Source organism: Hordeum vulgare, chromosome 2H (assembly GCF_904849725.1).
Source record: "Hordeum vulgare subsp. vulgare chromosome 2H, MorexV3_pseudomolecules_assembly, whole genome shotgun sequence".
Classification (NCBI taxonomy): Eukaryota; Viridiplantae; Streptophyta; class Magnoliopsida; order Poales; family Poaceae; genus Hordeum; species Hordeum vulgare.
Window position 1 is genome coordinate 643,082,798 of NC_058519.1, and position 14,948 is coordinate 643,097,745.

Below are 14,948 nucleotides of genomic sequence, written 5' to 3' on the forward strand. Positions count from 1 at the left end.
GCACATTAGGAATGTAAACATTATCCACAAAGAAAGGTCAAATTCTCAAACACTTTATATGATAAATCATCCATGTAATTTTGACAACAATTTGAAAAAAATAGGACATTGATAACCACCACACGTATATAACCCGACCACACGTCCCATGATCACAGATTGGGCCATGTCACCGCATGGAAGCACAAGTGATGGAACTAATGATGTCAGCAGGAATCTTTCACCTTTTTAGTTTTTAAAATATTTTATCTCTTAAATAAAAATCACGATTGAAAAAAATCGTTTTCACCATTAAATTCGTTGCGACGGGATCTTCGAAACTATATCTCATGTCGATATGTTTCAATAATTTTTTTGATTAAAAGTTGCCACATCTACTACACATAAATTACCATCATGATTAGACTAAAGTTGTCATGATATATTCCAACTACTTTTTCTTTTACGTTTAATGTAATTTTTGACATGTTATAAAAAAGAATTAAGAAATTAAACTTGCCATGATGAACTACTAAAATTTGCCATGATCAATGACACAATTTTGACATGGTTCATAAGTAAAAAGGAGATATGTCGCCAATTACTTTAAAAATGCATGGTCAGTGACTCATATTTGCCATGAACCATAAACTAAAATTGTCACGGCGAACTACTTAAATTTTACCATGATATATGCACTAAATTTTTTATGGTTCATACAAAAAATATTGTTCATGTTCAGAATACTAGAATAAACATGGTCAATATAATAAAATTTATATTTTATAAACTTAATTTGTCATGATGAATTACTAAAAATTTCCATGTTCCATGAATTAAATTTGCCGTCGTTAATTACTAAAATTTGTCACAGTCAATTAATAAAAATTGTTGTGAAAAGTAGTTGAAATACAATGATAGCTTTGAATCTAGAAGAAAAAACTATATGAAATATGTCGCGCCAACTTTATTGTAAACACTATGTCAATTTTAGTGTAAACATCGTGGCAACTTTTGGCTCAAAGGAAGGTCATGAAACATATCAATACTGGATCTAGTTTTAAAGAAAGTTGAGACAGATTTAATGATGAAAACAGAATTTTAATTGAATTTTTTGTTTAAGAGATAAAACATTGTAAGTCCAAAACACCAAAAACATTCCGCCGATGTTATATGTTTGACGTGGCAAGATGTATCATTATGAAGGCACGTGGACCATGTTTCCTCGTGCCATGTGTGTGTGCGTTATCACTTAGAAAAAATATAGAATAATGAATATAACTTAAAAGAATTGTAATTCTTTTGCATGTGGGCCTTTTATCTACAGTAGCTCGTGGGAAAAATGATGAACTCGCAATACCACAAACTTGAAAAACAATCTGTCATAAAATGGTATATCTCATAAGAAGATAAATGTATTTCAACCAAGATGACCATGCCAATGGGTATCTTCATGGCATAGTACATGATAACATGACCATTTTTGGAACTGATAAAGGATTTACCATTATGTTCATTAATTAAAAAAAATTAAGGTTTGGTTAAAAGAAGTTATTTTCCTTTTTTACTGCCCAACCTGACTTTTTTTAAGCAAGTGGCACAAATTAGATTGTAAAATGCGTCCTTCCAGTTTTCACCTAAACTAGACCACATGGGATTCCAACTACCATATTTTCATGAACTTTAGAGTGATTTTGCTATATTTCATTGATTTATTGAATTTTTAGCAATTTACATCAAATAATTTAAATTTGAACTACAAGCATGCTCTAGTTTTGTCCTACAAAATGTGGAAAATAATTTCATTTTCCACATTTGAATGCATGCAATAGCCACAAAGAAAAGTCAAATTCTAAAACACTTTATACGATTAGTCACCCATGTAATTTTTAAAACAATGTGAAAGAAATTATTGAAAAAATGGAAAAAAACTCAAAAATTGAAGTACTTTTGCATGTGGGCCTTGTATGTGCACTAGCTTGTGGGAAAACTGATAAACTGGCAATACCATAAATTAAAGGTTATTTCTCCTTTTTCTTAGTGCCCAAGATGACCTTTTTGGTGAGGCAAGTGTCACAATGTTCCCTTTCAATTTTCACTTAAATTCGACCACATGGGATTTCAACCGCCGATTTTTTGTGAATATCAGATTCATTTTCTATATTTCATTGATTTATTTAATTTCTACCAATTTACATCATCTAATTCAAATTTAATCTACGGGTGTGCTCTAGTCTGGTCCCATAAAATCAGGAATTTTTTCTAGCTTGCACATTAAGAATGTAGGCAGTATCCACAAAGAAAGGTCAAATTCTCAACCACTTTATATGACTAGTCATCCATGCAATTCTGACAATAATTTGAAAGAAATTATAGATAAAATAATAAAAAATTTAAATCCTTTTGCATGGGGCCCTTTTTGTGCACTAGCTTGTGGGAAAAATGATAAACTCACAATACCACAAACTTAAAAGAATATCATAAAATGGTCTATTTCATATGAGCATCTCATGGGCATCATCATGGCATCGTGCATGATAATGTGACCATTTTTGGCACTGACAAGGATTTTACCATTGTGATCAATAATTAAAGAAATGTTTGTAATTTTCGGTGAAAATGTCATTTCTCCCTTTTTCTAGTCACTAGTAGAAAACAGGGCTATCGTTCAGTCCTGACCAGCCTATTAGTCCCGGTTCTTCAAGAACCGGGACCAATTGGGGGTATTAGACCAGGTTCGTGAGCCCAGGGGGCCGGCCGGAGCCTCGTGGGCATTGGTCCCGGTTCGTGTAGAACCATTTGTCCCGGTTCGAGCCACGAACCGGGACCAATGGTCCTCGCTGCTGGCCCACAACCATTGGTCCCGGTTCGTGGCATGAACCGGGACAGAAGGGATGGCTTTAGTCCCGGTTCATGCCACGAACCGAGACAAATAACTTGCCTATATATACCCACCGCCGCGGCAGAGCACTACACAGTGCTTTGTTTTTTCAATCCGGCGAGGTTTCTAATTCACCTCCTATGCACATGAGGTGTTCACCTCCTATGCACATGAGGTGTTCGATGAAATGCCTGAGCCACACTAGTTAAGCTTTCTCCTCTCGAAGCTCGACCTAGGAGCTCCATTTTTTCGAGATTTGTCTAGATTTAGGGGTCTGTCCCGCCCCGTCCCCGTTTTCACCGCCGTTGATCGCCCGCGCCGATCTCGCCGCCGGCACCACCGTGGTGAGCCTCTTGTTCTTATCTTCTTTATGATACTTGTCTGATTTTCTTACTTTAGATAGATATTTGTCTGGTTTTCTTAATTTTGACACACATAATTATATGTAATGCACGCAGATGAACCGGCAATGGATGTATGGTGACGGACACACCTCCGAGCACATTAAGGGCGTGCATATTTTTCTCGAAGTGGCTGAGGCAAACAAGCAGAGTGGTTTTATGTGTTGTCCATGCAGTAAATGTGGGAATACGAAGTCTTACTCTGACCGGAAAATCCTTCACACCCACCTGCTTTACAAGGGTTTCATGCCACACTATAATGTTTGGACGAGGCACGGAGAAATAGGGGTTATGATGGAAGACGGCGAAGAAGAAGAGGACGATGACAACTATGTGCCCCCTGAATACGGTGATGCTACTGAAGATCAAGAGGAACCAGACGATGTTCCCGATGATGCTGCAACAAGGGAAGCTGCTGAAGATCAAGAGAAACCAGACGATGTGCCCGATGATGATCTCCGCCGGGTCATTGTCGATGCAAGGACGCAATGCGAAAGTCAAAAGGAGAAGCTGAAGTTCGATCGCATGTTAGAGGATCACAAAAAAAAAGTTATACCCCAATTGTGAAGATGGCAACACAAAGCTGGGTACCGTACTGGAATTGCTGCAGTGGAAGGCAGAGAATGATGTGCCTAACAAAGGATTTGAGAAGCTACTGAAAATATTGAAGAAGAAGCTTCCAAAGGATAATGAATTGCCCGACAATACGTACGCATCCAAGAAGGTCGTATGCCCTCTAGGATTGGAGGTGCGGAAGATACATGCATGCCCTAATGACTGCATCCTCTACCGCGGTGCATACGAGGATTTGAACGCATGCCCGGTATGTGGTGCATTGCGGTATAAGATCAGACGAGATGACCCTGGTGATGTTGACGGCGAGCCCCGCAGGAAGAGAGTTCCTGCGAAGGTGATGTGGTATGCTCCTATAATACCACGGTTGAAACGACTGTTCAGAAACAAAGAGCATGCCAAGTTGATGCGATGGCATAGTGAGGACCGTAAGAAAGACGGGAAGTTGAGAGCACCCGCTAACGGGTCGCAGTGGAGAAAAATCGAGAGAGAGTACTGGGCTGAGTTTGCACGTGACCCAAGGAACGTATGGTTTGGTTTAAGTGCGGATGGCATTAATCCTTTCGGGGAGCAGAGCAGCAATCACAGCATTTGGCCCGTGACTCTATGTATGTATAACCTTCCTCCTTGGATGTGCATGAAGCAGAAGTTCATTATGATGCCAGTTCTCATCCAAGGCCCTAAGCAACCCGGCAACGACATTGATGTGTACCTAAGGCCATTAGTTGAAGAACTTTTACAGCTGTGGAATGGAAACAGTGTACGTGCGTGGGATGAGCACAACCAGGAGGAATTTAACCTGCATGCGTTGCTGTTTGTAACCATCAACGATTGGCCCGCTCTCAGTAACTTTTCAGGACAGAAAAACAAGGGATACCACGCATGCATGCAGTGTTTAGCTGACACCGAAAGTATATACCTGGAAAGCTGCAGGAAGAATGTGTACCTGGGCCATTGTCGATTTCTTCCGACCAACCATCAATGTCGAAAGAAAGGCAAGCATTTCAAAGGCGAGGCAGATCACCGGAAGAAGCCCGCCATGCGTACCGGTGATCACGTACTTGCTATGGTCAATGATTTACATGTAATCTTTGAAAAGGGTCCCGACGGACTAGCTGTTCCGAGTGGCGCTGGGGGACACGCACCCATGTGGAAGAAGAAATATATATTCTGGGACCTACCCTACTGGAAAGACCTAGAGGTCCGCTCTTCGATAGACGTGATGCACGTGACGAAGAACCTTTGCGCCAACCTGCTAGGCTTCTTGGGTGTGTATGGGAAGACAAAAGATACAGCTGAGGCACGGGAGGACCTGCAACGTTTGCACGAAAAAGACGGCATGCCTCCAAAGCAGTATGAAGGTCCTGCCAGTTATGCTCTTACCAAAGAAGAGAAGGAAATCTTCTTTGAATGCCTGCTTAGTATGAAGGTCCCGACTGGCTTCTCGTCGAATATAAAGGGAATAATAAATATGGCAGAGAAAAAGTTTCAGAACCTAAAGTCTCATGATTGCCACGTGATTATGATGCAACTGCTTCCGGTTGCATTGAGGGGGCTTCTACCGGAAAACGTCCGATTAGCCATTGTGAAGCTATGTGCATTCCTCAGTGCAATCTCTCAGAAGGTGATCAATCCAGAAATCATACCAAGGCTAAGGAGTGATGTGGTGCAATGTCTTGTCAGTTTCGAGCTGGTGTTCCCACCATCCTTCTTCAATATCATGACGCACGTCCTAGTTCATCTAGTTGACGAGATTGTCATTCTGGGCCCCGTATTTCTACACAATATGTACCCCTTTGAGAGGTTCATGGGAGTCCTAAAGAAATATGTCCGTAACCGCGCTAGGCCAGAAGGAAGAATCTCCATGGGCCATCAAACAGAGGATGTCATTGGGTTTTGTGTTGACTTCATTCCCGACCTTAAGAAGATAGGTCTCCCTAAATCGCGGTATGAGGGGAGACTGGCTGGAAAATGCACGCTTGGAGGGGAGACAATAATATGCAGGGACGGATATTCTTGGTCTCAAGCACACTGCACAGTTCTACAGAACTCTACCTTGGTGACCCATTATGTCGATGAACACAAGAACAGTCTGCGCTCCAAACATCCGGAGGAGTGTGACGACTGGATTACATGTGAACACATCAGGACTTTCAGCAGTTGGTTGGAAACACGTCTCAGAGAGGAAAACACTGTTTGTGATGAGCTGTACTCGTTGTCCAGGGGACCATCTTCGACTGTTACGATTTGGAAAGGATACGAGATAAATGGGAATACATTTTACACGATCGCCCAAGGTCAAAAGAGAACCAACCAAAACAGCGGTGTCCGCTTTGATGCAGCCACCGAGAGGGGAAATGACACATATTATGGTTACATAGTGGACATATGGGAACTTGACTACGGAGTAGATTTTAAGGTCCCTTTGTTTAAGTGCAAATGGGTCAGTCTGTCAGGAGGCGGGGTACAGGTAGACCCACAGTACAGAATGACAACAGTGGATCTGAACAATCTTGGGTACACTGACGAACCATTCGTCCTAGCCAATGATGTGGCACAGGTTATCTATGTGAAGGACATGTCTACCAAACCGAGAAAAAGAAAAAATAAGGAAGCGAATACATCATACGATGAGCCAAAGCACCACATAGTTCTTTCAGGAAAAAGGGACATCGTAGGAGTGGAGGGCAAGACAGACATGTCTGAAGATTATGAAAAGTTTCATGAAATTCCTCCCTTCAAAGTCAAGGCTGACCCAAGCATCCTGATAAATGATGAAGATTATCCATGGTTACGGCGCAATAAGGAAAGGACACAAGCGAAGAAAAAGTGAAGACTTTCTCCACAACTATTATGATGATACCATGCCAACTTTCAACCTTTTTGTAGTTCATTTGAAATGCATGTTGTAACAGACAAGTTTCCGTATGAAATCCTGATACTTCGAAAGAGATTGTCCATTTTGTACACGAAGTGCATCTAGTTTTTGCCGTAACCCTCTCAACTTTCTTGCATATGCTATGTGGATGAAATGATGATACCATGCCAAAATAAAAGAGAGGCGCAATGCTCACATGCACGTTGCTTAGCTTCAGGCCAACGTGCAGGTGAGCACTGCACTTCTCCCTTCATCGTCTCTACACTCAGGGCTTATAAACCGCTGTGAGTGCCTCTCGCTTGGCGAGGTGGGACTAAAAAACAGCTGCAGAAAGAATCAACTAAAAAACCATTTTACCGGTTCATGCCACGAACCGGTACTAAAAGGTGCTCGTGGGGCCCCAGCCTTAAAACCTGTACCAAATAAAATGCCTTTGTAACAAACTTAGAACTGGTACTAAAGGAATCAACTAAAAATCTTTTATAAACCTCTAGTATTATTGAAACTAAAATTATATAGAATTTTGTTACAAACTTTAATAGCAAAAAGAATTATCATAAAAGAAAATAAATAAGTAATTAGAATTTTGTACAAAACATTAGAAGCAAAAAAGAATTATCATAAAAGAAAATAAATAAGTAATTAGAATTTTGTTACAAACTTTAATAGCAAAAAGAATTATTGTAAAAGAAAATAAATAAGTAATTAGAAACAAAAAAGAAAGCAAAAAAATTGGAAAAAAATTAAAATAAAGGAATCAACTAAAAAGTTTTTATAAACCTCTAGTGTTATTGAAACTAAAATTATATAGAATTTTGTTACAAACTTTAATAGCAAAAAGAATTATCATACAAGAAAATAAATAAGTAATTAGAATTTTGTTCAAAACATTAAAAGCAAAAAGAATTATCATAAAAGAAAATAAATAAGTAATTAGAATTTTGTTACAAACTTTAATAGCAAAAAGAATTATCGTAAAAATAAATAAATAAGTAATTAGAAACAAAAAAGAAAGCAAAAAACACGAAAAAATTAAAAAAAGTGCCACCTACAGGGCCACCACGGCGTGCATACGACTAGAAACCCATTACTAGGGCCAGGATGCAGGCCCGCAGTAGGCCCAATAGGCCCACAAGCACAGAGAGTGATTTTAGGCCCATAAGCCTGCAGTAGAGAGAAGCTCGAAGTGGTTGGTTCGGCAGGGCTTATAAACCACTTCGAGCCCCTCTCGGCTAGCGAGGTGGGACTAAACATAACACCGCACCACGCCAGCACACGCCCTTTGATCCCGGTTGGTGCCACCAACCGGGACTAAAGGGGTGCATTGGTCCCGGTTGGTGTCATGAACCGGGACCAAAGCTCTCTGTTTCCCGCCCTTTGGGCTGCTGAAAAGAGGCCTTTGGTCCCGGTTTGTGGCACCAACCGGGACTAAAGGTCTCTGTTTTCCGCCCTTTGGGCTGCTGAAAAGAGGCCTTTGGTCCCGGTTGGTGCCACCAACCGGGACTAAAGGGGTGCATTGGTCCCGGTTGGTGCCATGAACCGGACCAATGCTCTGCCTATATAAGCAGCACTCGCGAAAATTTGGTTCAGTTCGTTCTTCCCTGCCACCCGACGCCGCCAGACTGCCCGTCCGTCTCCGCCTCGCCGTCGCCGTCGTCGCCCCGTGCCGTCCCGTCGCCGCCCCCCGTCCCGCGCCCCATGCCCCGCGACGCCGCCGGCCCCTGCCCGTCGCCGCCCCGCCCCGCCCCGGCCCGCGCCGCACCTCACCGTCGACCGTCGCCGCGCCGCACCTCGCTGTCGCCGTCGCCGTGAGCAAAAATTTTGCTAATTTAATTTGATGTTAGTAGTAGTTAATTTAGATGTGTAGTATAATTTAGATGTGTAGTTAATTGAGTTAGATTTTGTTAGATTTTTTTTAGATTTTTTTGTTAGATTTTTTTGTAGTTCATAGATTTTTTTTGTTAGATGTGTAGTTCATAGATTTTTCTGTTAGATTTTTTTTTCATATTGTGTAATTAATTTGTTCATATTGTTTTATATATTTTTTCTGTTAAAATATTTTTTTATGATATTATTGTTGAATATGCATGTTTGTATGTTCATATATATGCAAAGATCGAATATGTCAAAATTTTATGATTTTTTTATGTTCATAGAATTTTTATGATTATTTTATGTTGCAATTTTGTTCATAGAATTTTAATGATTTTTTTGTTCATAGTATTTTCTTTGTCAATTTATGTATATGTTCGTATTGTGTATGTATAAGAAAATTGTGCATGATCAAAGTCATTTATGAATATGTTCATATTTAGAATAAAGGAAAAAGAAAAAAATAAGAAGAGAAAGTGTTTAATATAATTAGTTAGAAAAATAATAGAACTATAGTTAAACTAGTTTATTTTTACTAAGTACTACTTTATTTTATTTATAGTAAGCGCTTCGTATATAGTTGAACTAACTAGTTGATTTAATAAACTACTTTATTTTACTATATATAGAAGTAGTTTGTTTTTAGTAAGTACTACTTTATTTATTTATATTAAGTGCTTAGTAGTTGAACTAGTTGATTTAATTAATAAAACTACTTTATTTAACTATATATAGAAGTAGTTCCCGCATCGACGTCGACCATGCCTATCCCGCATCCTCGTCGTCGTCGACTCGGCGGTGGAGGCCTGCTTGATCAGGGCCATGTTCGGGACTGGGCTCCGCCGGGTTGGTATTGGGAGGTGCTACCTTCCGGGGGACGTAGGTTGGTGAGGAGGCAGCCCGTTGTTGACCCGATCCTTGTTTGGTGGCGGTCGCGTGGGCCAGTGACGGTGTCGAGGCTTCCGGACACCGCGGAGGTGGTACGTCACCGTGTCAGCAAGGAGGACGAGCACGTCCGTCGCTACATGGTTGCATTGGAGGGCAGGTTCAACAATACCTGGCATGTTCTTCAGGGATCTCACTGGAGCTATGATCCTGTGATGGTTCCTTATCTTTGGGTGTCCACCGCCCGCGACGATACCCGTCGGGCGCTACGGTTCTAGCTGTATTAGTTATGTTATATGTATGACAAGAGATGATGTAGTTTTGCTTATAATTGAATGCATGCTAATTTGAATACTACTTTATTTTACGATTTGGTTTTGCTTATTGAATGCTCAAATTAGAAAAGTACTCCTACTTTGAATGCTAAAATTGGAGAGCACTATGCAGAAATCTAGGAGCCCCCTCCATCATCCACGTCGTCGTCCCTGTCACCGACCCCCCTCCGACCTCGAGTGAGGGTCTATATTGTTTTATGCTATTTTACCTTAAAGAGGGTATTTAATTAGGTCCTACCTAATACTGATGATCATGTTGTTGTAAATGTTATATGACAATGTTGTTAAGGGTAGTAATTGGTCTCTTCAGCTGCTTTTTAGAGATGGAGTTCTTCACGATTATACTTGAGAAATCCTCCAGCGGGCAGGTGCTGCCGGACAATTTTGTGAAGATGCTGGACGGCCATCGGCCACAGAACATGAAGCTGAGGCAGGCCGACAACGGGCTTCACAAGTTGTGGGACGTGGAGGTGGTGTTCGACACCGATGGAAGCATGTATCTAGATCGTGGTTGGAAGCATTTCGTCCGTGCCTACGACCTGCGGAACGGGTACTTCCTTGTCTTCAGGTACGACAGCAACGCCACGTTCGCCGTGAAGGTGTTCGACACGACTATGTATCGGAGGCGCTACCAGGACGACGACGATGCCAGTATGCTCTGTCTCTTATTCCTCTCCATTAGGCTATGTCTCACACCCATTTTTAAAAAAACTTTTTTGCATTTGGCAAGGCAATGGGAGTAGGAGCAGCGAGTACTGACAATGTTGTAAAGGGTAGTAATTGGTCTCTTCTGCTGCTTTTCAAAGATGGAGTTCTTCAAGATTATACTTGAGAAATCCTCCAGCAGGCAGGTGCTGCCGGACAATTTTGTGAAGATGTTGGACGGTCATCGGCCACAGAACATGAAGCTGAGGCAGGCCGGCAACGGGCTTCGCAAGTTGTGGGACGTGGAGGTGGCGTTCGACACCGATGGAAGCATGTACCTAGATCGTGGCTGGAAGGAGTTCGTCCATGCCTACGACCTGCGGCACGGGCACTTCCTTGTCTTCAGGTACGACAACAACGCCACGTTCGCCGTGAAGGTGTTCGACACGACTATGTGTCGGAGGCGCTACCAGGACGACGACGATGTCAGTACGCTCTGTCTCTTCTTCCTATCTATTAGGCTATGTCTCATACCCATTTAAAAAAAACTTTTTGCATTTGGCAAGGCAATGGGAGCAGGAGCATCGAGTACTGCGACAGGTGCTATGTCTACGGCAGCAACGACTCTGGCTATAGCAAAAGTAGCAGCGACTCTGGGTACAACAAAAGTAGCAGCGACGATGGCCTCACGATGGTGATCCCACAGCTGGGCGACAGGGCCATGCCAATTCTGGTAGAGGAGTACATCCCACAGCCTGGCCTGGGGCTTCGCCGCTCTAAGCGCATCAGGATGATGAAGGAGAAGGTGAAGAAGCAGGAGTGAAGATCTTAAGAACCTGATGGACCTTTAATCTTCATAGTGTAAACCTTTTAAGTACGATAGTGTTGAACTGTTACTGCACTTTTAAGTATGATGGTGGTGTGCCTCATGAAATTTTGTGCATGCTCATGGATGCTCATTGATGAAAGATAAAATTATTTCTTTTTGTGCTTGCTCATGGATGCTCCTTGGTTGGTGTATATAACAACCTAAATTAACCCCTAAACCAGCCCTTTCAAAAAAAACTCAGCTTCAGCCAGGTGCTGACGCGTGGATGCCTTTTGGTCCCGGTTGGTGTCACCAACCGGGACTAAAAGGCCCCCCCTGCCTGGCCTGGCCGCAGCAGCCACGTGGAGGCCCATCTGTCCCGGTTGGTGTAAGAACCGGGACTAAAGACCGAGGGCATTAGTAACAACCTTTTAGTCTCGGTTCCAAAACCGGGACAGAAGGCCCTTACGAACCGGGACAAAAGGCCATTTTTCTACTAGTGAGTGCCCACGATGACTTTATAGTGAAGTGTGTGCGAGAAATTTCAGAGTGTTCTTGCTATATTTTTAGGTTGCACATTATTCATGAGGTAGCTTCCACATCCCAAATCCACAACATTGGAACTATTAAAGATAAACAAAACAAACGTCATTGCATAAGGTAGCATCTACATATCAGATCAACAACATTGCAACAATCGTCGGTAAACAAAAGAGATTTCAACAAATGACAACTGCAATTACACAACTATGAACGACCACATATCCTCCGGCTTCGCTGTGTACGTGAGAGCCCCTAAAACGTCATCGACTTTCGTCACACGCTTTACGATGAATGGCCACCTATCCTCCTCTGCATACTCATTCTCCTGCACCATCTGCTCGTCGACGATCAAAGCAGGCTTCGACAGCCGATCCTTGTCCTCGTCCTCATCCTCCTCCACCATTTGCTTGTCGACGGGCGCATGCTTTTCGACTGTCCTCAGAAATTCCGTCACATTATCAGTCGCGGGGGGGGGGGGGGGGGGGGGGGGCTGCACGTAGATCACCCCTGGTATACCAGCGACTCCATTACCTCACGCATCACCCTGACTTGACATGAAATTATTCGCCGGGTCTCATCCATCGTCGCATCTATCAACAATTGCACCGCATGCTGTGCCACAACTTTGATGCTTGAAAACCAGGAACAGATCTCCTTGCACTTATCTACTAAGGCAACATCACTGCCGTAGAACATCTCCAACGACGTTGTCAACACCGCCGACGGCTGCGGGATTAGGGGTGGGGGAGGTGGAGGATGGGCTGCTCGGGCTACCTGGGGATGCGAAATGAGAGATATTTCGCCTCCCTTTTTTTATTAACAAATGGCCCAGCCGTCCACTAGGCGGTCTCACTTGTTAGCATTTCAATGGTTCCACGCATGAGTACTGGGTGAAGTAACGGTCAGTGGCTTTAACCCGACGACAAGACACCGTTTGACCTTTTGCGAGGAATGGTAGATGGGCGAGGCAAATTAAGCGTAGCGCACAACTAAGAAAGGAGAGGCATAGAAACAGAAATATCATTAAAATAATAGAGGGAGCATTATTCATTTACCAACAATAGCACATATATTATGCTTCTTAAATGTTTAAACCATGCATCAAGTACACATTACATTCGTGTGCCAATCTAGATGGCGAGTATTGCACACTAGAATTTGAAGCACCTATATATCGCTCACACGTATTTATTCATTTATTTATTATTTATTTAGTGTGACGTCTGGATGGGGCGATCGCGCGCTTGTACATACGTGGAGCGAGCCAGCTTCTTCAATTCACCTGTACCTCCGGCCACCGCAGCTGCCCTCCCTCTGGCAGTTGAAGTAGGCGGCGGCCACCGGAGCGCCGAGGCCGTAGCACTCGGCCAGGTCTCTGGTGATGAAGTTGGAGCGCCACCCTGGCGCGTAGATGGCCTGCCGCGCCGCCTGCCGGAACACCACGAAGGCCACGCGGTGGATCCCCGCCGTCGGCTGCGGCTTCTCATACGCCATCACCTCAGTTCCTGCATGCAGCCATGCACCCACCCCAAAGTTTGATTATGACATCTTCAATAGTTTATATGTTGTTTTGTTAGTAAAATTGTTTATGTTAACAAGCAACAAGGGATCATACAAGTATTTCAATGGTTGCATCTAAATTATCCAATAAAAAAAGAGAGAATAAATGCAATTGCTCTCTCTTTAACCTTGAAGCTTGTGCAAGAGCTGTTGGTTAATCTATATACTCATCTCTCTCCTCATTTATTTGTTGACACATCATTATATATTCTAGATGACAAAGTTACCAACAATTATCTTACTAGTATAACTATTGAAAATGCCCTTAATGGTTCCCTCCGAACTATCTGTTTTTTGCTTGTATACTCTGTAAATTAACTTCTTACCACGGCTCATGTCACCTCCGTCTGGTATGTCTGTCACCAACCTATATGCAGGCGAGAAATAAGCTCAATTAGCTTTTTTGGGGAATAAGCTTAATTAGCTAGACGTAATAAGGTGAACTAATGGATGGTTTTTGTTTTTTTTGTCAAAAAGCATAGCCCACAAAGTGCATAATTAGCTTAATTCTCTGCTATACTATATATGTAGTCAAGAATTAAAGCGAAGCAATTAGCTTAATTATGGAAAGTCATGTTCAGCTCCCGAGCTCATTTGATCACAAAATGACATTCGTAGAATGTCGTCTAAAAAAACAAAATCAATACTACAAAACGTTATCGAAAATAACACTTTTGAAGCATCATTTTTTTTGCCACGTCTCCTACAAATGTTATTTTCTGAGAAAATTTTGTGAGCGCTGATAACTTTTGTCAACGTTTGCTCCAAAAAGAAATCAGAATTGTTTAAACTTTTTTGAATATTTTTCTATGGTACTGTTCACCCAAGCTCATTTGAGCTCGGGCTCAAAAATATCACGCCCCTTAATTCTCTGCTATACTATAGTAGTAGTAAATACACATACACTAATGACTTTATATTTTTCTGAGGAAATGCTTAGCAAAAAAGTGACAAAGGTATAAATTAGCGAGCATGCACGTACCAATGGAGGTACTCCCGTTGGGTAGGGTTGGTTGGGCTGGGTACATCCGGGTCGACCATCACCTGAAACATGGCATAACACATTCATGCAACGCATAGGCATGTTTAAAATAAACGACGCGCGTGCATGCTTTCATGATTTCATGCAACGAAATGACGTGCATGAACGTATGTCCACTCACGAGCGTGTAGAGTGACCCGCGGCGTCCAGTGATCCGCACCGTCGGCTGGTTCTCCACCTGCGACGGCCTCAGCTCGAACCCGTTGGTGATCTCGCGGTTGCTGTACAGCACCCTCAGCTGCGCCGCCATGTCGAAGTAATCGACCACGTCGCCGACGATCCTCCCCACGATCAGCGGATCCCTCGACGCCATGCTCGACTTAACTAACCTTACTGCTTAGGTTTAGGTTAGATGCTCGACGTACTGCCTTGCGTAAAAGCTTGCTGTGGTATATGCAGCGGCGTACGTACTCCTATTTATAGACCTCCCGGTGAAGTCCTCTCGCACGAGGTCTCAATGTGACCACGGCTCAAAAGATACGAGGTCTGGTGTACCTTTTCGCCAATCCTAGACTGATCACAAGTACCTGAAAGATACTGGACTGC

At 42.7% G+C, this 14,948-nt stretch overlaps 1 protein-coding gene across 1 annotated transcript; it reads right to left on the bottom strand.

The window, feature by feature from the left end:
* Window positions 1-13,078: 13,078 nt before the first annotated feature.
* On the bottom strand, window positions 13,079-14,724 carry LOC123431159 (protein FLOWERING LOCUS T-like). The gene is made up of 4 exons (XM_045114996.1): window positions 14,524-14,724; window positions 14,343-14,404; window positions 13,687-13,727; window positions 13,079-13,305 (listed from the first exon to the last, which is right to left on the bottom strand). Exons 1-4 carry the CDS (start codon window positions 14,713-14,715, stop codon window positions 13,079-13,081), a joined length of 522 nt encoding a protein of 173 aa, XP_044970931.1. The 5' UTR covers window positions 14,716-14,724.
* Window positions 14,725-14,948: the final 224 nt, after the last annotated feature.

What these genes read in the sequence shown, in the direction of transcription:
- LOC123431159 (XM_045114996.1), bottom strand. Translation starts at nt 14,715, where the DNA reads ATGGCGTCGAGGGATCCGCTGATCGTGGGGAGGATCGTCGGCGACGTG. An exon ending in CAACGGGAGTACCTCCATTG is followed by an intron (nt 13,728 to 14,342) that starts GTACGTGCATGC and finishes GCCTGCATATAG; the next exon opens with GTTGGTGACAGACATACCAG. An exon ending in CGGAGGTGACATGAGCCGTG is followed by an intron (nt 13,306 to 13,686) that starts GTAAGAAGTTAA and finishes GGCTGCATGCAG; the next exon opens with GAACTGAGGTGATGGCGTAT.